Raw genomic sequence first — 23,427 nt, 5'->3', positions numbered from 1 at the left:
ATGCCAACAAGGCGACCACGGGGGAGAAGGCCGAAATGTGTCTTGTACTTTGGCTCTAACCATACCTGTACCCAACAACTGGAGAACAGTTGAATAAATGATAGCCTACAGACAGAACTGTGCTCCGCGGCACTATAAGCAATGATGACTTTAAAAGAGTTTATAGAAACAAGGAAGGAATCATGTGAAATATTGCAGAGCCGCAAGAATAATGCTCACAGGCTGCAATAAGGCAAATAAAAGTCCAGGAGGAGAGACAGCAGAAATCTGACCAATGAACAAATACTTATGATAATGCAGATAATCCTGGGTAAATACAGAAGGATAAAAGGTTTAACTACTTTAAGTCTATAAAATAAGACAGGTGATGCATTATTTTGCATAACAACATCAACGTATTGTTATCTGATGCAAGCATAGAGAAATAATAACATGTCATCACAAATGATACTCTACTCACTTCATATAATCTCAGAATACTACAAAGCTTCATCAAAAAAAAAGGAGAAATATACTAGTTTGGTCACCCACATGGGCCAAACAAACGGAGGAAAAATATACTGTCCGGATTATGACAAGGATTAAATAAGCAAGCCAGTGAGCTAGCTGATATACATCTTTACCTTCAAAGAATAAGTGGTTCTATCTTACATGGATTCAAATTGTGAGCTGTGCTATTGCACAGGGCCCACAAATTTAGGCTTCTCTTCATTATGCATTTTCTCAGTCACCACTATTATAATATAGGCTTATGTAAAGCTTTTTTTAACATTAAAATGGAATCCTCATACACAAAATGTTGGGAACCATTAAGATGGACTGTTTTTAAATATAGAGAAAAGTGGTATTTTACAAAATGCTTTGACAAAGTCTGGAAAAGTTAAAAGCGAAAAAAATTAAGGTCAATAATAACACACACACACACACACACACACACACACACACATGAGAATAACTACAGGCAGGAGAAAAGAGCACTCTTTTAAAAATAAAATTTTTAATTAAAAAAAGTTTTTAAAATTATCTATCATTATTTCCGAGAGGCCTGGAGAGACTTACATGAACTGATGCTAACTGAAATAAGTCGAATCAGGAGAACATTCTATGGCAACCACAAGATTATACAATGATCAATTCTGATGGACGTGGCTCTCTTCAACAAAGAGATGATTCAGGCCAGTTCCAATTGTCTTGTGATGAAGAGAGCTATTTTCACCCAGAGAGAGGACCATGGGAACTGAGTGTGGTTCATAAACATAGCATTGTCACTCTTTTTGTTGTTGTTTGCTTGCATTTTATTTTGCTTCTCTTTTTTTTCGGTTTAACTTGATTTTTCTTATGCAGCAAGATAATTGTATATTATTTTGTATGCATGCATATATTGGATTTATGTATGCATATATTGCATTTAACATATATTTCTACCAGGTTTAATATGTATCGGACTACCTGCCATCTAAGGGAGGGCATGGGGAAAAGAGGGGAGAAACTGGTACACAAGGTTTTGCACGGGCTAATATTGAAGAATTATCCACGCATATGTTTTGAAAAATAAAAAGCTTTAATAAAGGAGAAAAAAAGAAAAAATAATTATTATTATCTATCATTATCAAATTGTGTATGTGTTGGGGGGGATAATAGTTCAGTATCAGGAAAATAATGTGATATATAGCTATATAGAGAGATCACATTATTACAACAACAAATGCAGAACAAGTATATAATAAATAAATACAGGTTCCTATGGGACAAAGACTTTTTCATCATCAAGGGAAAAATACTGCTAGTATCCAGAAAGAGCAGCTCACATATCAAGGAATGGTGGACAGGATTATATAAGATCTGCTATCTACACTCAAAATGAGAGGAGATCTTGAAATAAAATATTCCAAAGAGTTCTAAAGAAATAGGCTTAAAAACAAGAAAAATCTACTCTGAAAAGCTGAGTATAATCCTGAAGACAAACAGTCGTGAAAGCCTAGTCACCCACCATGTCTCCAGAAGGCAGATAGTGATAAAGCTTGTCACCCGTCTCCTGACAGAAACCACGATCTCAAGATGCAGCAGACAGATGTTTCTGAACATGACCACATGTGGATTCATTTTGCTTGACCATGTTTATTTGTTACAAACCTGTTTTTTTTCCCCTCTCTTCCTTTCAGTTTTTTAATTAGGATAAAGGGAAGGAAAATTTAACAATCCAAAGGGAGTGGCGGGGAAGAGGGCTATTGGGAAAAAATGTTACATGCACAGAAGAGATCTAAAGGAAGTTAAGAAGGAAGCACAGACAAGCAGGACAGTTCTGAAAATAACAAGAAACGAAGATTCACAGTTCTTAGAAAATGCTTTTTTTTGGCATTAAGTTCAAAATTATTTTTAAAAATAACCTTTTCCATAGAAAGTAAGAAAACTATTTGTCAGAGCCAAGACTTGACTGCCTAGGTCTGTGAGGAACAGACCTGCTCTCCACAGGCTCTCCCAAAGCACTGGGCTCGGTTCTGGGCACCTTGAGAAGGGGAGAGGACCCAAGAAGGGCAGAGGTGGCAAGAAGGTGAAGTGTAAGGGACACCTCACACTGTACAAGGGCTAACTCTGGGAAAGCAGACTCTCTATCCCCAAACATAAAGGACTGACCTTTAGAAGAGGAGACCAAGAGAAGCTGAGGGACTTGTCCAACTCATGAAAAGTCCCTGAAGTCGATCAGAGCTGCAAGCTGGACAGATCCTTTACCTAATCTGCCTGTTTTCCATGTTAAATAGGAACCACAATTCTCATACTCCCTAGTTCACAAGCTGGTTGTGGGAAAATCACGTTGCAAACCTTAAAGTCTTCTCCCCTAATACAGATGACCCCCCACAATGCACCTGAGAGGCGCAGAGAGCCGCAACATCCTCTTGGGACTCTGATCACGGCAATCATCACCCTCGCCCTCCAAAGATGCAGGGTCCACAGCAGGCTGGGGGCATGGCCATGTAAGCCTGTTCCCCACCACGGCTTCCATCGGGACTCCCTGCTGTGAGTTCCAGCCACCCAAAGTGAGGTCTGCTCTCCAAAAGCTCCTCTTCTCCCTTACAAATAGGCAGGGAGGGAAGAAACAAAAGCAGCAAGAAAACCGGAAGAATCCCTGTGCCCGAATGGCTAGGGAAGCTCCAGCAGGAGGCCAAGTCCCTGCCTTCACCAGGGCTCAGGCCCCTGAAGTGCCCCCACTCTCCAGCCCAGGAGGCTCAGAAGTCTGGAAAGGAAACAGGGGACCAAACTGACCTTCCACCGATCCTTGGGCAGCAGTTCCACAACCACCAAATCACCATTCAAAGCTCTGTTCCGGGCAACAACTCCATCGATGAAGATGTCTCTGGTCCCATCCTGTGAAGGGAAACATAATCACAGCTGAAGGTCACCTTCCCAAGGTCAAAGATGTCAATCGGCCAGAGCCGGGAAAGAGCCTCCCTACTCGGGAGCCAACCCCCCGCTTCTCCTGCAGTGATCCCAGGCTGCAGCAGCACTCGCCCTTACATCCGGGGCCGTGCGGCTGGAAGCAAAGGTGAACAGCTGCTGCTTTTAAAGTCTGGAACACAGAGGCACCAGAAGCAGGTCCAAGGGCCCTGGTGACCCCGCTCCCCCGTGGCCTCAGAAACAGATTAAAGATTGGTTGGGAAACAAATTTAACAAATAAAAATGCACAAGGACAGAGATGATGTTCATACATGGTTTTCCAGGTCAGCCAGCAGATCAGAGGCCCTGACGCTTTATGCGGTGACCCCTGTCCCCATGTGCCTTAACGACTTTCCTCTGTTAAGGAAAGGCTCTGAGAAAGGGGACAGCCTCTGGAAGAAGAGACAAGTGCTAGGTCTGGAGCGATAACACCCCCACAGCACCGAGCTAGCAAGGCTTCTCTGAGCCACCAGCCTGGAGGAAGAGGAGCGGTGGGCAAGGCCTCCCCAGAGGCCTCTGACAGCAGCCCGAGCCTTCTCCTTGCAGCCTGGCTAGAGAGAGACTGGCAGCTGCTGCCTCCACCTCAGCCAAACCCCAACCCCGCCCGGCCAGTGCCGAGTGGCTGCCATGCTAGCTACGGAAACCCCAAAGTACTCCGGGATGACCTCAGAGAGAGGCTCCGAGAAACTGGAAGCAGGAAGGTGCAAGGAACTGAAGTGGGACGCAGGGCCCTCCTGTAACAAGGATTCCCTCTGCAAGGTGTCGGGGAGGTCGTGCTAAGCTGCCACCATCGGCCTTTCTCCAGAGCAGCTCATCCAGGTGAGAGGAGGAGGAAAAGCGGCCGGGATCTGTGATTCCATCCTCCGACAGGCGAGGGCTGCCGCTCGGCTCTCACCTGGAGAGGGCCACCTGGTTAAAAGGTACCAAACTGGGCAGCTATTGGACCCCTGTGCGAAAGGTGAAGCTGCAGGACTCCATTCCAACTCAAGGAGGAAAGCCTTGTGTGGGATCCGGAGGACTGCTCTCCCCGCTGGCCTGATTCTCACCCAGTGAGAGAAGAAGGCCATCATCCTGAAAGACCCGAGCCTCTAAAGTGCTGACATGCTGGAAGCCCCGAAGGCCGGCTCTCCGATGTGCTAGAACTGGGGATGACATTGCCTAACCAGCCCTTGGGGGGAGGGGCCCAGTAAACAGGGAGCACTGGCAGTCTGCCTGATACCTGGGAAAACGAAGGCTCAACCCAGTCATGCCATGAAAGTCAGAACATCGTCAATCAAGAAAATGGCTCCCTCTAGACCAGCAACAAACTCAACAGCTGCACCAAGGTTGCCTCCCATGACAAGATGCAGAAAAATTGCAAATCCTCTTGGACAAATGTAATTCAGAATAGAAGGCCAGATTCTTACAGATGGTCCTATTTTCCCTTTCTCTTTTCATCCTCAAAATAAAATCAACCACATGTTAAAAAAAAAAAAAAAAACAACCAAAAAACCCAGATTATCTCAGTAATAAGACTTTATCCTGATGCATTTGAAAGTCCCTTTATTTTATTCTATTTCTCTACTTTTCTCTAGGGCTGTCCTTCTTGGGAGCCAGATGGAAGCTGGCACATCCATTCATCTGATCTATCCAATGTATTTTGGATTTTTGCAGTAGAAAACTCAAATCTTCTAATGCCAGCAAAAAGCTGGAGTGACGCACATTAGCTAAGTCAAGGTGGCCTGCCAAGTTTGAAACAAAGAGAAATGTCTCTTTTATACCTGATAATTCATTCACAGTGCTCAGCTTGTGTGGACACTTTAATCCAACAGCTAAGGCAGTGTTGGCTCACGCAACTGCTTCTAGAGCCCTGAAAAGTCAAGGCTTCATTTTGCCTTTCCTTCTGAATTGGGAGGTTCTGAAGTAAGATAACAGCAAGAAAATCATAACATTTTCGTGTCATCAAGGACACGACCCAGTCTTGGACAAATGAGAATACTGGCCTCTTTTAAGTCCTCAAGGTCCATCCAATCTTTGCCCTTAGTTGGGCCAGAGATTTGAATTCTGACCCTGATCTCCACAGCCTCTTTCTGGACCGAGAGGGCTTGTTTTAGTTTTACCTTTATCTCATCTTTGGGACCCGATGATGGCGTGATCAAGATGGGAAAGGAGACACGGAGCCCAAGACCACCAACCATGTCAGCCCAATTCTGGAAGCTATGTCCCGCTTCCAGAAGGGTGACTCAATCGTAGCTGAAATGCTACCGGTTTCCTCAGAAGGGAGCTTTGCAAAAAGCCTGATGTCATTCTTACGTCCTCTCAAAATGCTTATGATCATATAAAATGCCTTGTATAAAAATGATTGACAATAATGAGGTAGAGGTGGAGGCTTTCTAAAGCCCATACACATGGGAGCTACCTGGCATCTACTGGCTGCTGGACTAACTGCTACTCATCAGCCTCTTGCATCTCCTTCCTCTAGATCTTTATGTACTATTTAGGAAATGATAAGAAAGGAAAAAGCAGCAAAAACAAGCGAACAAAGGTCCACTCCTCCAGTCCAATAAGCTGCCAAATGACTCAGCCAATATCTTTCCTCCAGCATCCTTCTGTCGCCCCAGATATGGGCTACTTGACTTTTACGTGTATCCTATGATGGAGCACTTCCCTCCTTTATTCCTTTGCAGCCAAGCTCCAGCTCATCAGCATGTCCACATGGACAGCAGTGTCACTGCGTCCAGGGACAGCTAGGGAGGAGGCTAAAGGCAGAAAGGTCTCAACAAGGCTTCAAGGTTCCTAGGGCTTTCACTGCTGCTTCATTATGAGCCACAAGCCAGAGCAGTCTAAGACTATACTTGCAGGAAAGGGGATTCCCCATCAAAGACCTCAGAAAAATGGCTTTGTACTCAGAGATCACCAAAACGTCATCACTGCATTGGAGTCAAGGTATAGTGTGTCTGACTGTGGCCGATCAGACCAACACGAGCTACCACAAGTCAGGCATAGATCATGCAGGTGAACACTGGGGCAGAGATGTCTCTAAATCGGGACAATCCTGCTTTGCTCATAGAGCACAGAAGCTTCTTTCATGTGAGCACACTGTTCTTAGTGCTAACTGTGAGGCAAAAATTAGCACAAACAGCAGAAACCGGTCCCATCTCAGTCTCAAGGCTGCACTGAGTGCACTATCTTTTAAGGATAACTCTTCTTTAGTCTCAGTTTGTGGCCTTTCCAAGTTAAATGATTCACTATTGATCTCATTTTCATCCTTGTGGAAAGTGTCTGACAACAGCACTGAAAGCATCATGCTAAAGAGCATGGGAGCAAGCACACTCCACCGGTGATTAAAGCAAGAGCATCATCCCATTATCCCGATCCCATGCGAGAACACTGTTGTGGAACTGGCACACGGCACTGATGAACTTCTGCGCACAGCCACATTTTGCCACGATCTTCCACGAGCCTTCACAGAAACTGATAGTATTAAAGACCTTAGTCAGATCAATGAATGCTGTACACAGACTTCTGTTCTGACCCTGGCATTTCTCCCAGAGTTGACGGGCAGCAAACATCACATCGACTGTTCTTTGGCCTTTCTGAAGCCACAATGGCTCTTAGATAGATGACCATCTTCCAGGTGAAAGAGCAGTTTATTACAGAGGACTCCAGAATCTTGCCAGCAAAACATCCTGTCCCGCCACACACACCGTGACTGTCACAGAACAACCTGTTTCCTTTTTCTTAAAATATACAGACAATGGAGACATCCTTGTACTCCTGGGGATCTATTTACTATATAACCCAGAAGATTTTAGTCAGTTTTTGTATAAGCAGCAGACCCCCTGTCTTGTAAATCACACCTGGAATAGAATGAGCACCAGGCATTTTGCCACAAGAGAATAATCAAATGTCATTCAAAACCTCCTCTTCAGCTAGAAGTTCAGCTAGAGAGAGACTGACTTCAACCTGAAGTATCTGGTCGATGGCTTCAGCATTGGTTGATAACTATGTATTGAGAAAGCTATGAAAGTATTCAGTCCATTTGTCCAGAATCATGTCTTGATCACTAATCGATGTGGCTCCATCAACACTGAGCAGTTGAGCTGTACCACAGGTCTTTGGTCCATAAATAGCCTTTAGGGTACCAAAAAAGTGCTTTGGATTATTCCTATCAGCCTAAAACTGAATTTCATGCCTTCTTACCACACTAAGAATCCTGAATGAATCTCTTAAACTTTGCTTGCATTTAATTTTGGATGGAGTTAAATGCTACCTTCTAAGACATGAATGATGAATGCTACTGATAAACCCTGTGGAGTTCTGGTTTTTCATTTAGCAGCTTCTTAATTTCCCCACTGTTTTAATCAAATCACAAATTGATGTTTGTGAGTGTTCTGGCCGATATGAGTGAAGGTGGTGCTGGGCATCAAATCTCTAAAAGCTGTCCTTTTCTGTTCCACTGTTGCCAAGCGTGTATTGACCCAGCTTTCCTTCCAAGTTCATATCAAACTTCATACATGAAGAAGCGCTCTCATCTGTTGACATAAAGTCTTCTAGTAGTCATCTTACTTTGGGGCCGTTGAATAAGAATATTTAGCTTGGATAGATAAGTCTCTGATCAGTGCAGCACTCTGCACCACGCATTGCCTTTGTCACTCTCGATCCTGTCTTTTCTCCTTACAATGACACAGCCTATTAAATGTTAACATTTGCTGCCAGAGTGAATTCAGTAAGTCTTATTGAGTTCAAGTAAATAGAAGATAATGTTGGTGATCAGAAGGTCATGAGACACACAAGTCTTCAGCAGTGACTTGCCAATGCTGTTTCTGACTTCATTACTCCATTACACTCCCTGCCACAACTGACAGTCTGTGCCTATTCTAGCATTAAAGTCACCAGAACTACAAGATCGTCTTCTTTTGGCACACTGATGATAAAGATCTTAAAAAGCTTAAAAAGGACAAGGTCTCCCACTGCACCAGGGCCATCTCCAGTCATCCCCATCTAGATCTGGCCCGAGGACTTGATGGCTCTGACTGGTGCCTTTGCCCAGCCCTTCCATGTTTCAATCCAATTGGCCTGCATGTCACAGCATCTTCTTCAAGAAAAAGGAACAGTGAGAGTCTTCAGGTCTTCACAAAATTTTTCTTTGACCCCTCAGGGGTAGGAACACAGGCACTGATGATGGTGGTGGGTACTTACTTTCCTGCAGGTTGCAGGTGGCAATCACATGGCCATGAGTCTGCTGTTCACTCCTGTTGGGAGGCATCCAAGCTCGTCAACTAGATGAGTTTAGTCTGACTGCAAGACCTTCCCAGTGCTCCTCCTCTCACTGTGACCACTCCAGGAAAATGTGGATCCGGCTCAAACTTCAGTAAGCTGGCCTTCATTTGTCGGTCTTCTTCCACTCAGAGGCTGTTATTGGATGCAATATTTACCGAGTTCTCTCCAAACGAGAGCTGCTAACTTTGACTCTACGAGGCTTCACATTGTCCATAAGGATGTGCACATTCCATGTACCAGCAGTGAGTGGAACCATCTTTGCAAATTTTTGCACTTTTTTGTGTGTTTTGATCACAGAGTAAGATCCCCACCTCCCACAATAAGTAGGCCAGGGTTGGGTGGAGCAATTTTAGGGGTACCTTTTCTAGCCCCTTTCTCACACCAGATATGAGCAATGGTCCTTAAAAGGCTGCTGTGTGCAAGGTTGTGACTACAAATCCCAGCGTATCTACTCCTGCTATTTAGTCACTTTCCCATCATCACAAGACTTTGAGGATGCTAAAAATGGTAAAATGATATGGATGATGTCTTCTGGCTCACACATAAAGTGGATTTAGAAACATCAGCTTCACTCTCTCTCCTAAAGCACCTGAATCCAGTCCTGCAAGTCCTAGGTTAAGACTATTGGCCACGGCTCAAGGCACAATGGACAACCTTGGTGTCTTTGACGTCTAAGCACTCCACAGTACCGGCTTCAGCTGCCTTCACGGCCATTCTCATTCACCCATTCTGCCAGAGGAAGCCTTCACATGTTTGGGATGCACAATTTCCTAACTTACTGACAGGTTTGTAGCCTCTCAATGAACCTCCACCTAGTTCAGCCCATCTATGGAAACGGTGGGGCCACTGTGCATGCTACAGCTTCTTGGAGCCACATGTGAGAGGTGGGTGACTGAACACAAAAGGTGGAAAACTGTTCTCAAGCCAAAGGTTTCCCTGAATAACTGGCCATCCCACCCAACAGAAAAGTACAAGAACTACCAAGGCAGGGACTTCATCAGACTCATTTGTCCTATAGCACTCAACAGTCAGGCACCCAACATATGTGCCATAAAAACTTATTCAATAAATCTTAATTGAAGTATTTTTAGAATTTCAGAGATAGAAACTCAGTGGCTATCTATCTACTCCCACACAGCCTTTGTTAGAAAATAAGCAATGAAAGGAAAACTAGCCTCCTCCCGAGTCAGCCCATTGTACTTTAAGAATAAATACCTAAAGAAACTCTTACAAAGCAAAGAACTCTACAAAGTTTCCCTTTTCTTCACAATAATCTTCTCTTTTTTCTTTCATCAGAGCCTCGCCAAACATGAATTCAAGGCTCTTTACTTTTCCAAGTGCTTTTTCTCTTGGATCCTCTCTAGCTTATCAATAATCATCCCACTTTGGGGCACCCACACATAGAGCAGCCAGGAAACAGGCAAGATAATCACTTCCTTATTCCTGGAGGCTGTGTTAAGTAGAACACTGACTTTTTAGCCTACCATATCATCATGTATACTGAGCTAACAATCCATTAAGACGCTCAGATCATTTTCAGATGAATGGCTCTCCAGCCATGTGTCTCCTATCTTCTGCTAATAAAGATGATCATTTTTAACCCAAGTGTAAGGTTTTTACTTGTTTTTCATTTCTTCTTACTGAATTATGTTCAGCCTGAGGTCTAGCCTGAGATGCTTTCATACCCTGACAGACATTGAGAGTAATCCTTGGGTGGGACGGCTGGCTGCCTCTGGAAGTCAGTGTCTTCAGGTAGAGACTGGATGACGACCGTCCCTGACAGTTTCTTTTACATCCTTTTACTTCCTGTGTCCACTGTCCTGCTGGTTTCATTCATTTCACTGTGTTTCAGTTGATAAACATCCCCCATAGTTCACCTAAGTCATTTCTTACCACACAGCCATATTCTGTTACCTTCATATGCCACAACAAGGCAGGCAATCTCTTGTCCAATAATCTTGTTTCCAGTGCCTTGCTATCACAAGAAGCTGGACACCACACGTAAGGGAGGAAAAGAGCTGGAACATGTTCAGAGAAATGAGAGACGGTAACCGCCAGATCAGGACCAGTTACATGGACTGGGGACATGTTGTTGGAAGAGCAGATGTTTAGCAGAGAAGATGATCACAGTCTTTACCTAGAATAAGGGGCCGCTACAGAGATCTCAGGGAGTTCGTAAACTTGGATGGGAAACAAGTGACATATTTTCACTAAGGTTTGGTTTCCTTGGTAGTTCTTCACATTTAACTTTATGCATCTAAAAACATTGTTCCGAGAGGACGGTTCCCAGGCTCCTCCAGACCAATGCCAGAGAGGATTGTGACCAAAAACAAAAAAAAAAGAAAGCAAAGAACTCCTGAGCTAGGTCCTCACTAAGTCCTGCTTGGTTTCCCAGGGAATGGCTGAGAACGGTGAGCACAAGGTACGGAGACGGGTTGCAGGTAAATATAAAGAAAAAATTCTGAACCTCAGTGACATTCCCAAGTGGAGACAGGGGAGCCTCCATCTCTGAAAGTCAGAATGCCCTCTGTCACAAATCCTGGAGAAGGCTACGGGATTAGAGAGGCAGCATGCTAATGCAGGTGCAGAGATGTCCATGGCATCTGCAAGACTTGGATTCAGGGCCTGGCTGCATGAACCAGTCCCCATGTTCAGCAGCTCTGAGACAGTCTTCTAAGACCATCCCTTAAAGACGAGTTTCCAATCTACAATGGGGGGAAAAGCTTCTACACCAGAAGTATCCCACAACAGTAAAACCACAGACATGGACAGAGACAAATTCATGGGCTACCAAGGTTTCTGCTAGCTAAGATCCTACAAGCTACCAAACTCTCTGATTCTTGAACCACTACCTTCAGAATCAAAGAATTTTAGAGTTAGAAGGGCCATCTAGTCATGAACCATCTAGTAAACCAATACAGAAAAGGAACCCTCACATCCCCTAAAACCTTGACAACTGGCTCATCTTCCAGGCTCTACCTGAAGACCACTCTGACCTCCAGAGGCAGATGTCCCACCCAAGGAGCACTCTCAATGTCAGGAAGTCCCCTGGTCTCTGTGGGCCTCGCTCTAAACTCCTCCCACAGTCCCTTACTTTACTCTCTGTGGCCCCAAAGAACAAATCTAACATGTCCGCCACCCAAAAGCCTTCAAAACACAAAGTAGGAGCTGTCAGCTCCCACCGGTGTCCCTCCAAGTCCAGGCCATGTCTTTCCTAAACAGAACTGAAACAAAATGGAACCAGCAGTTCAAGGTGCGGTACAGTGATAAGGGCAGAAGACAACAAGACCTCCTTATTCCTAAAAGCTGTGTCTTTCTCTTAAAATAGCCATTAGACTGACATAGTTACTAGGTCCCACCTTCTGGAAGGCAAAGAAGGCAACAGGCTAAATAGTAAATTGTCAACAAAATGACAATTAAAAAAAAATAATAATAGTAGTAATAATAGTAATAACAACAAGCAAGGAGCACAGAATTTAAAGGTAACCCTTTGTTGATTTATTCTGTTTTAAATTAATTTAGCATAATTAAGAAATCATATTCCTAAGTGATAACCTTTTGTTATTTATTGTAAAGAGAAAAGACATAAAGGTATTAAACATAAAACATCAATAAAATCAGCATTTTTTATCACTGGATCATTTAAATCATCTTTATCATTTAAAATTAGTGGAAGAATCCTTCAGAGACCCTCAAATCAGAGATGAAGAAGCTGAGGTCCCAGGAAGTAAGGGCTTGGGAATATGCCTCCCTCATCTTTTTCCATGTATACCATTAAGTCATATCCAAAGCAACATTGCTGGCTCTCCCAGATGCGGCTCACCGTGACCAACACAAGTCCCTGAAATGGCAAAGGCCCTTCCTTGTTCGTGAGTCACTGACGTAAGGAAGGGGCACAATGATCCAAAGCAGAGACACCCGGCAAATTCTTTTAACTGCAGAAATGGGGAAATTGGACCAATTTTGTTTTGTTTTGTTTTGTTTTAAGGTGCCACACGTTATTTTTGGACAAACTTTACAGATTAGATCATAGAGTCAAACGAAAGTAGATAGCTTATTTGTTTAGGAGAGATTAACTTAACCCACTGGAAAAAACCATAAATCCTCTTAAGCTGAAAACCAAGGGAATCCAGTTACACTAACTGGTGGGCCCTCCATCTGGGCTCAGCTGCTTTCTGCAGTCCAGCAAGCAAGTGTCCCAACTTCCACGGCAAGAATGCCCTTATGGCCTGGCAAAAGCTAACACTTTTGCCTGGCTAACAGAACTGTTAGAGAGTTTCCAAGCCCCTCCCCGTACTCAACTTTACTTAGCTTGTTTCTTTTTCAATTCTTACACATAATTTGTTTTTTGTGAATCACATATAATTTAATCAAGATCAATGTGTATCTAACAATTTAAGCATGACGGTGCGTAAGTTAAATAACTTACCGGAGAAGGAATGAAAGCCTCATGATACTTCTTTGGATTTATCCTCAACACGCCCTTTAAAAAAAAATAATAATAACACCACATTAGCCTGAGAAACAGGTTGAATGGATGAGAACTGTAATATCTCAGAAATTTGTTGTCAAACCCAGGATTTATTATTTTTCAATTTTAGAATCATGTTAACATCTTTATCCTAAAACCCAATTTTAGGTCTGGCATCTTGATACTGTAGGCAGGGGAATGGCTGGCCCTCGGGCCATATAAGGCCCATAAAATCATTTGCTAAGGCAACCACAGGCAATGATGAGCTGAAAGCTAAGAAAGCAACAACCTCCCACCTCTTGGAGTTCTATACGCTGATAATTTTGGATGGCCCACAAAATGGTCCTTGGCAGAAAAAAGGTTCCCTGCCCTCACTGTAGACAGAATGCATGAGGGGTCCACAAAGATGAAACGACTTAAGGGGATGATACTTTAAATTTCCAGTTATCTGGATTTTAGACACAATTTACCCATTTCAAACTACTCCACCCAAACTAAGGCTGATAGATCCTTAGTGGATAAATGAAGGTAAGTTTTTATACTCCCCCCAAAAAAATTCCAAAGAAACTGCCCCTAATCATAAATTTCTGACAGTTTTCTACTTCCCAGATCTTGACTTAAAGCAAGACGTATTAAATAGGAAAGGGGAGTCCTCCTTCAGGGTAATGATGGCAGTGACAATGGTGGCTAACACGCAAATGGTACTTGGACGTCAGCAAAGCGCTGCCATGTTATGTCATCTTATCCTCACAAATACCCTGAAAGTTAAGTGCTGCTCTTATTCCATTTTACAGATGAGGAAATAAAAACGGAAAGCAGGGGGAGACTTGTTCAGGTTATACAACTAGAAAGACTCTAGGTCCAAATCTGAACTCGGGCCTTGCTGATTCCACGTCCCAGACTCTATCCACTGTACCAGCTAGCTGCCGCATCAAAGACCAGCCAGTTTACAGCCTCGGCCCCTCCAAGAGGCTCCGACCAAGCCTGAGTACAGATCGCAGCGCCGGCTCCACGGCCCAGGCCACCCAGGCTGCGTCCAGCCTCATGCTATACAAACACTATGTCCGGCCCTGATTCTATTTACATATGGGAGTGCAAACGGAGATGGCTGGGGGAGGGGGGAGGGTCTGTAAGGACAGTTGAGTTCTGGCTCAAGCAGGAATCCATAACCCTTCGCAGCCTCCAGCTGTGTAGACGGCACTCCCCTGGAATTTTCAGATGGTGTCGTTTACTTTCTAACAAGCCAGAATCGAAAGGTGCCTCGGGAGGGTGTTTCAAATGTTTTCCACAATGTTGATAGACACAATGTAATTAGCAAAACAGGTGTAGACATAAAATATGGGTTAAAATCATTTTCTCCTTCATTGATCTGCCAAGTTTGAATTATGAGCTTTCCTGCAAGGGTGGGTGACATCACTCACACCTCCAGCAGCATGTCCCTGTACTGTGTCAGATACAAATGGAAATGCCATTGGCTGACCAAAGACAGATCGCTCAACTTTCCATTGGAGGTACGATTCTGAGGCTTCGTTCTGGACTGCGGCTGCGCAGCTTTGCCATAGACTTCACCCCTCTGGGCAGATTTCAGGGTGAACTAGAAAGTCGCAACGTGTTGATTACCCACATATCCTTAGGATTCCTTTCCAATAAGGGCCATTGAAACACTGACGAATCTTAGACTGATAAAATTCAAACTTAAAACAGTGACTAACAGTCGCTGTAATAAATGCTTCATGTTCTGAAGGGTTAGAACCTTATTAAGTCCATGGTTGGAAAGAGCTCCAGTGAATTAGTGGGAATTTATTCCATCTGTGCACACTCAAAGCTTATGGGTGGACACAGGTGATAACATCATTTATCCAAAGAATAATTCTGAAAATGAATAGAAACTCCTCATGGTTTGGGCTTTATTCTTTTTTTTTTCTTTAAAGAAAAGTCATTTGGGAAGAGATGCCACAAAGAGTCCACTTTGGAGTTAGGGCCTTCCGTTGGATCCCCCCGCAGAAATGCTTCCTCTCCTGTCCCTGCTATCCATCTCTGATGATGGAAAAGGAGGGTGACTGCTCCCCCATGAGTGTTCCCGTGTGGGAATGGTGGACTTTTCCCACAGCTGCTTCTTCTCCTCACACCATCAGTGTGGGAGTCCAGCACACAAACACACACACACACACACACACACACACACACACACACACCCATTTGTTAGAAAACCTTTTCACCTGGGGTGGGGGGAGCACTCAGAGGAGAACACACTTTCTACCAGTGCAGATCAGCATCTTCTCTGTGACTAACAGTCTTAGCGTTGCCAAGGATACCAAAGGGTTCAATGTCTTATCCAGGATCTCACAGCCAGTGAGAGAGAGGTGGAACCCAAACTCAGGTTTGCCTGACCACCTCCTCACGCGTTTGTATTATTATAAAAGGAGAGCATTTGGGACAGACCCCAGACTCTTGACACTTGAGGGCCGGCCTCCCTCATTCAGGTTACTTCAATGGCCTGACCTTACCCCAAGGCTGAACACTGGGGTCTCAGAAACAGCCACCCGAACGGTGCTGGGCGGATACTTCCCCTCCTTCAAGCTCAGAACAAAGCCTTCTGCTCCAGCCTCAGCGTGGCCCAGTCTCCTCACCGGTCCAGCATTTGGCATTCTCCCGCCTCTCCCCTCATGTCCAGCTGTTTCTCACAGCCCACCCCCCCTCCCTCCCAGGGCCCCACTCATGGCGCCCAGCTCTGCCCCGCCTGGCCCTTCTGCAGCAGGACACTACACAGAACAGCCACTTTTCCAAGAACCTGTTGTTAGTGACTCTAGCACCTCCCAAAGAACTAGCCCAGTGCCCATTTCTGTGCCCCAAGTGCCCAGCAGTGCCCGGCATATGGCAGATACACACAGATATTCACAGAATGGAGCTGCACTCGATAGACTGCTCTTCCATTCTTAGATTTCACCACTACATTTTAATGCAAACGACTCTAACCCTCTCGAGGAAGCTTCTGCCCCCAGACTGATTCTCTGTCCCTCAGGTGCCACACTTTTCTTCCATCCCTGGCTTCCTCCTGTCTTCTTCCTGCCAAACACTCCTCCCATCTGTGTGGACTGTCACCGGCCTCCTTCCTTTCTCCCCTGCATGGCTCCCTCTAATAGCTGTACTTTTTTGGTTAAGTGGGAACATACAGAAGACTTAGGGGAAAACACACATTCAGTAGCTCTTCATGTGGATGAAGACTGGTCCTTATACTTCTGTGACTTTCTCTTCCTTCTTGACTCAAACCATTCTTTCAGATCTTGTTGAGGATCCAGACAGAGCAGATTCCTTCTAATTCTTAAGCAGATGGATTCAAACAGGTAAGATAAGGAGCTGTCTCAACCCTTCTGATACATCATACAATGATTCCAGGTAAGAGAATCCAGGCTCCAACATCCATAATGATACCATCGTTCAGGTACCACTGCGGGGCAGGGACAAAGTGAGCTGTGGCTCCGTCTCACCGTCCAAGAGATCTGCCAGAGAGAATCAGACTTCACTTTATGCACGTCTCGCTGCAGAAGTGACTCTTCTTCCTTTTAGAGATATTCAGGCCAGCTGATCACATGCTGGAGAGCAGAGTATAACTGGTAAGCTATGATTCCACGGTGATTCCCAATGACCTGGGGGCCGCTGTAATATTCCCAACACCATTAAAAATATCAGCAAGACCCCTTCCATTGCTCATGTGCAATAGAATTAGAGGCAAATGAATTACATGACTCAATAAGAGATCCCCCTTGTGATAGAGTGGTCTCCCTAATCAAGGAAAAAGCCTTCTATTGAGCTGGTTGACTCTCAAAAGTTGAAGAGCCAAAATGGGATGAGGTCCCCAGAAATTTTACAAAGAGCAGTTTCTTGTGGAAATGGAAGCCATGAAGTCAGTGGGAGGTGAGGAAGTGGAAACAATGACTAAGACAACTCTTCTCAGGGTTTGGCCATGAAACTAAGAACAGTAAGGTCTTGGCCAAGATGAGGAAAAGATAATGACAAATGCTGGAGGGGATGGGGGCAAAGTGGGTCATTAATGCACAGCTGGTGGAGTTGTGAACTGATCCAACCATTCTGGAGAGCAATCTGGAACTATGCCCCATAGGCTATCAAACTGAGCATACCCTTTGATTCAGCAGTTTCTCTGCTGGGCCTATAACCCAAAGAGATCATAAAGGAGGGAAAGGGACCCACATGTGCAAAAATGCTTGTAGCAGCTCTTGTTGTGGTGGCAAAGAATTGGAAAATAAGTAAATGCCCATCCATGGGGAATGGCTGAACAAGTTGTGGTATATGAAGGTAATAGAATATTACTACTCTATAAAAAATGAAGAACAAACTGGTTTTAGAAAGACCTGGAAAGGTTTACATGAACTGATGCTTAGCAAAAAAAGGAGAACCAGGGATACATTGTACACAATAATAACAAGACTGTGCAATGAGCACTTAGGAAAGACTTGGTTCTTTCTCAGTGGTTCAATGATTCAAGGCAATCCCAATAAATTCTGGAGAGAAAACTCCATTCACAAGGGCACACACATCTGCTAACAAGGGCTTCCCTATTACAGTGCTAAAACGTGTTTTTCTTCCAAGTTCATGTACATTCATAGAAATCAGTTACAAATCTATTTAAGAATACTATTATCCATAAGACAACATGAAAAATATTGACAAAATTCTGGCTGAAATCTAATTCTATGAGGTTAGTATGGAACAACTTATTCTTGGCAAACCATTGATAGTTTCTAGTTCTTATAATTTTTCTTTTTAAATGCTCACAAAATATCTAATAATAATTCTTTCTAGAATTTTCTTTAAGGTAAATATGAAGCTTACAAATATATGACTTACAGAACTCCCTTTTTCTCCCCCTTATATCAGGCAAACTTCTGTCCATCTTTAGTCTTTCAGTAGCCACATTGAGAAGCTCCCTGTTAACTCCAAAATAATCAGCAGCAATTGTTTGGGCCCAAACACCTTCAGTCGTGGGTAGGGTACAGGAGTCTGGCTTGGATGTCATAATCTTGAAATGGGGCTATCTATGATAGGCTGGTCTTTATATGATGATGCACCACTTCTAAGATAGAGCAGCGCTCCCTTTCAAGGTTTCCATGCAGACCCGATTTGTGAGAACACAACTAACTTCTTCTCCATCATGCTTCTCTTGAATGCTAACTGAAATTTCCTGAATAAACTCAGTACCCATGAATCACTGGGTCTTTATTGCTTATTCTATTTAATCTCAGAATTTGGCTTTGTTGCTTGTGACATGCTGAGATATAATCAGCACCATGGCCAGAGTTTGTGTGAAAACTGGGCTCCGCACTGAACCAGCTGAGAATGGAGCCCCTCATTGAGCTGCAATACCCACCATTTTAGAAAAGGAAAGGGTAGGGTCTAGTACACATCTCTGAGAGCTGAGGTTTTCTGAGACTCTCCATCTATCCCCATCAATTTCTTCATAGATAATTTCCCATGTCTTCTTTATGAAAATTTTTCTTGATTGCATTTCAGTTTTAGCATGGAAATCTTCCATTTTTTTCCTCTTTTTTTCTTTTCTTTTTTTTTTTTTTTTGAAGTTTTCCAATTTTTAAAAATTTTCTTTATTCTGAAGTGAAATATCAAAAAAGAGCATTTCCACAAAATAATCATAAAAAGAAACTTCTATAGAAAACTAACTCTTGGGTTTTTTTTTTTAAACAAACAATTCTACATATTTCTTTCCAATCTAACTAGCTTCTTTGTGCTTCCTTCTGAACTTTTGTTCTTTTCTGTATTTTTTAAGGTGCTAGAAAATTACTTTTGGGGACATCACTACTGCTAACTTTTCCTACAATTAAACCTCTGCCCCCCATAACTCAAAAGACAAAAAGTGGGGAAGGAGGGAATTTTGCAACAAATTATACATAGTTACAGAGGATTCTGAGAAGATAGCAGAAAAAAAAAGCAAGGAATTGCCTTTCTTTCCCAAATTCTCCTACAAATTATTTGAAATAATGACTCAAAACAAAGTGAAAGCAGCAGAAATAATTAAAAAGTCAGGGCAAAGCCACTATCCAGCCTAAGACACCTTGGGTGGACTTTAAGAAATATCTGATCTCCCAGAGTAGCAGTCTGGGCTGATTGAAGTGTAGATACCTTCAGGCAGATAACCCTAAATCAATAAACAATAATATTATTCTGGAAGCATTTGTGTTGAAGGCAGCCTTAACTTTGGAACTTCTTCCCCACCAGCAAAGTTGGCATAATCCCTAGTTGTGGGCAAGGAGAAGCAAATACACACTGGTAAGTGTAATCATGGGTGAGTGAGGCCCTTGCTGGCTATGGGCACTCGCAAGGGAGTACAGTGCTTGGTTTCAGTTATAGGACAGAAAGGTGAGCTGAAGCTTCCAGTCTTATTCCAAGAATAAGAGCATTTGCAGTGACAATATTGCTGGGGACCCTGGTCATGGTTCAGGGCCATGAGTAAGTGAGGTCAGGTCCCCTGATAGGATAGATCAGAAAACAATACCAAAAAAAACCCTGAAGCCTGAGACACTATCCCCCATATCTCCAAATCAGAATCCAATTCTACCATAAAGACAAGAACCAAGAAATAAGTCACTTTAAAAAATGAGTAAGCAAAAGAGAAATAACTTGTCCACAGAGAACTATGATGGTAATAGAGAAAATCTGGATTCAAGCACAGAATGTGACAATGAAATCAAAAAAGTTACTTCTAAAGCATCAACCAAAAATGTAAAATGTTCACAAACCCCAAAAGACTTCCTAGAAGAACTTAAAAAGGACTTTAATCATCAAATAAGAGAGGCTGAAGGAAAAATGGGGGAAGGGAGAATAAAGCAAGAAATCAAGAAAATTATAAAAATAAAGTCAACCAATGAGGAAAAAAGGTCCAAAAACTTATGACTCCTTAAAAATTAGAATTGAGCAAGGGGAAGCCAAATACTTCACAAGACACCAAGAAATAGTAAAACAAAATCAAAAGAATGAGAAAAATAGAAGAGAATATGAAATAATTTATTATAAAAACAAATGATTTAGAAAACAGATTGAGGAGAGACAATATAAGAATTATTGGATTCCCTTAAAGTTAAAGTCAAAAAAAAAATGAATCTAGACACTATACTTCAAGAAATTATTAAGGAAAATGCCCTGAAGTTTTAGAACTAGAGAGTAAAATTAAAAATGAAAAAAAAAAAAAAATCTACCAATCACTCTCCACTCACCACTCACCAATCACTGTGATTAAAAAATCACAGGAACATTATAGCTAACTTTCAAAGTTCCAAGGTCAAAACGAAAATAGTACAAGCCACTGGAAAGAAACAACTTAAATATGATAGAGCTACAGTCAAGATAACACAAAATTTAGCAACTTCTAAATTAAAAAAGAAAAACTGGAGGTTATGGAGCATGTCTTAATAGCACAGGAATTAAATTTGCAGCCAAGAATAACTTGCCAGCAAAAGTTCTGTGTAATCCTGCAAAGAAAAAAAAAGATACTTAACAAAGTAAAGAACTTTCAAGTATTCTTGAGGGAAAAAAATCAGAACTGAACAGAAAATTGGACCTTCAAAAATCAGAAGAAACATTAAGAAAAGGTAAACATGAAAGACGAGTTATAAGGGATTTAATAAGGTCAGACTGTTGACTTCTTAAAATGGGAAAACATCTGTAACTTAAGGAGCAATTACTGCCTACAAACAAGGCTGTGACAGTGGAAAGCAGGAGGGAGTGGAGGCCTGGTAGTCTTAGAACTTTCCCTTCGTCAGAACTAGGTTAAAGAGGGAATAAAAACCATATCTCTAGGGGCATGAAAGTCTTCTTACCTTACACAGAAATAGGAGGGTGAGAGTAATATTTTCTTTGTAAAATCTTGGACACACCCTTGTCTCCTCAGTTTGTGCTAACTAGAACACCTAATTAGGAGAGATCCTACCAGTTCAATCCCTAAAAGGACTTCCAGCTTCCAGCTGCTAGAAAGGAAAAGTTATCTAATCCGATCTTTATCCTACAGATAAGGAAACTGAGTCACAGATGTTCAGTGATTCTGGGCATTCAAAGGCCACAATCATGATGCCCCTTCATAACATCAAAGTGACATCAAAGCCTATGGTAAACCATGAGAAGCACTGCTCTTTCTGATGGCAAACCAGCCTGATCTGTTAGCCCACATCCCAAGCAAAAAAAAAAAAAAAAAAAACTATTCTTGCCCTTGGCCCAAAGCCACATTCCAACATTCTGGGCTAATCCTCAGGTCCCAGGAAGCTGACGGGAGGAATGGAAACAGAAGCACAATCCTACACAGGTAACAGGAAGGCATGCTTTAGGCCCAGACAAAATGCTTTTGTTCTTGCTGCACAAAAGCCTCTACCAGGTTTTATTAGAAAATGACCTATGTCCAATAACACGTTTCTAGGATCAGCTCGGGCAAGTACCCTCATGTAGACTAATAAGATGCTTTCCTAGCAAATAAAGTGCTTGGATTGTCTTCATTACCTGGGAAAGCAAGTTCTTATTTGGCAGATCTGAAATCCCATCCTTTAAATATGTTCAATGGAAGAAACTTCTTAGGGGAAACACACAGGATGGCATTTGCTTTTCTCCCAGAGGCAAAAACTGAAGAGTTTTAAAGGTTTTTAGAGTCATTTTTTCCAACCACTCAGAAATGCAGAAAAACTGATAATGTGAAATGGCTTCCATTCTGCCCATCATCTCTTCTTATTAAGATGTATTAGCATAACTATTAGACCAAGAGAAAGGCTTGTCCTTCCTTGATCAGCCGGGAGAGAGCGTCCTGAGAAACCCGGAGGCAGGAGGTCAGTGTATACTAGCTTACTGTCTGCCTGCGAGCAGAGGAACAGCTCTATTTAGCTTTTGATGCCGGGGCTTTACTGCTCCCTCTCTGTCCCCCTGCCCCTTCTCACACGCATGCAAGTGGTCCCTAACCTAATGGGAAGTGTCTTTTGTAAACCTATTGTCATTATTAAGTCATTTCAGTCATGTCCAACTCTCCACGACCCCATCTGGGGTTTTCTTGGCAGAGACACTGGAATAGTCTACCATTTTCTTCTCCAGCTCATTTCACAGATGAGGAAACTGGGACAACCAGATTTAAGTAACGTGCCCAAGATCACACAGCTAGTAAAAAGTCTGAGGCCACATTTGAACTCGGGGAGACAAAGCTTCTGACTGGTGCTCTGTCCACTATACCCCCTAAATGCCCTAACTCGAGTTCTACTATATATTTTGCTGCTTATAAATTTACTACATATTTTACTCATTCAGTAGAGCTCTTTAATGATAGTCAGAGGGAAGCATGATGAAAAGAGGAAAAGAACATTCTCTTACAAAGCTTACCCATTCTTGAGTAACAACGTAATGCAAAGGTCACAGGGATGATTTTTGTTTTCCTTCATGAAGGAAAATAAGAAGGAAAATATGTTGCCCGACAAATTTCTGCCCTCAGGGGCCTTCAAAGAAAGTTTGACAATACTTTTTAATGAAAGATGACTCCCACAAACACACACACACACACACACACACACACACACACACACACAACCTCAGAAACCTGCTCTTCCCTTTGCTTGTCTTTAACTTCAGCCTTGCCTAAGATGCGATCTGTGCCTTAACAGAATCCCTTATTCTCTGCTGATCCAAAGCCATGTATTCTATTTAAATGCTTTCATTTTTACGAGCCTGCTATTATCGATCTCCCACTGTCCACCCCACAACTAAACAATTTCCAAAAACAAAAAGTGAAGCCCTCATAGAATAAATGCTCCGTCTGGCAAAACTCCTACCTTGTGAGGAAACCGCCATCGCTCCAGGTGACCCCATACCCGGAACGCGCTCCCTCTTCACTCCTGTCTGGCTTGCCTGGCTTCCTGAGATCCCCAAGCAAAATCTCACCGTTTGCAGGAATCCCTCCCCAACCGCTCTTGAGCCTTCTTTCAGTCATTTCCCGTTTATCCTGTATAAAGTTTGTTTGTACAGATCAATCAACTCACGGTCCCGTAGATTGCAAGCTCCTTGAGGGCAGAGATTGTCTGTTACCTCTTCTGCATCCCCAGGGACTTCCAGGCCCTCCCTCACTTTAAAACCAATTCCCTTGCAGGTCAAGACATCACTTTCCTGATGTCATTGTCCTCTTCAAGATCGAAGGACAAAGAGCAGCCTGGGGTAGTGGGAGCTGCCTTACTGGGGATGCAAATGGCCAGTTCCAGGTGGGCAATGCAGCT

The 23,427-nt window shown here is 43.1% G+C and overlaps 1 protein-coding gene across 1 annotated transcript in view; it reads right to left on the bottom strand.

Moving 5' to 3' along the window:
* The window catches only part of DIS3L2 (DIS3 like 3'-5' exoribonuclease 2), a 289,396-nt gene that overhangs the window by 221,745 nt on the left and 44,224 nt on the right, over positions 1 to 23,427 (bottom strand). The window contains exons 5-6 of the mRNA XM_051999603.1: positions 13,124 to 13,177; positions 3,262 to 3,363 (exon numbers count right to left, since the gene is read on the bottom strand). Coding sequence (XP_051855563.1) covers positions 3,262 to 3,363; positions 13,124 to 13,177 — 156 coding nt within the window. The remainder of the gene's footprint in view (positions 1 to 3,261; positions 3,364 to 13,123; positions 13,178 to 23,427) is intronic.

The sequence above is a fragment of the Antechinus flavipes genome, chromosome 4 (assembly GCF_016432865.1).
Source record: "Antechinus flavipes isolate AdamAnt ecotype Samford, QLD, Australia chromosome 4, AdamAnt_v2, whole genome shotgun sequence".
Taxonomy (NCBI): Eukaryota; Metazoa; Chordata; class Mammalia; order Dasyuromorphia; family Dasyuridae; genus Antechinus; species Antechinus flavipes.
The sequence above is the reverse complement of the archived record's forward strand: the minus strand, read 5'-3'. Positions and strand labels throughout refer to the sequence as shown.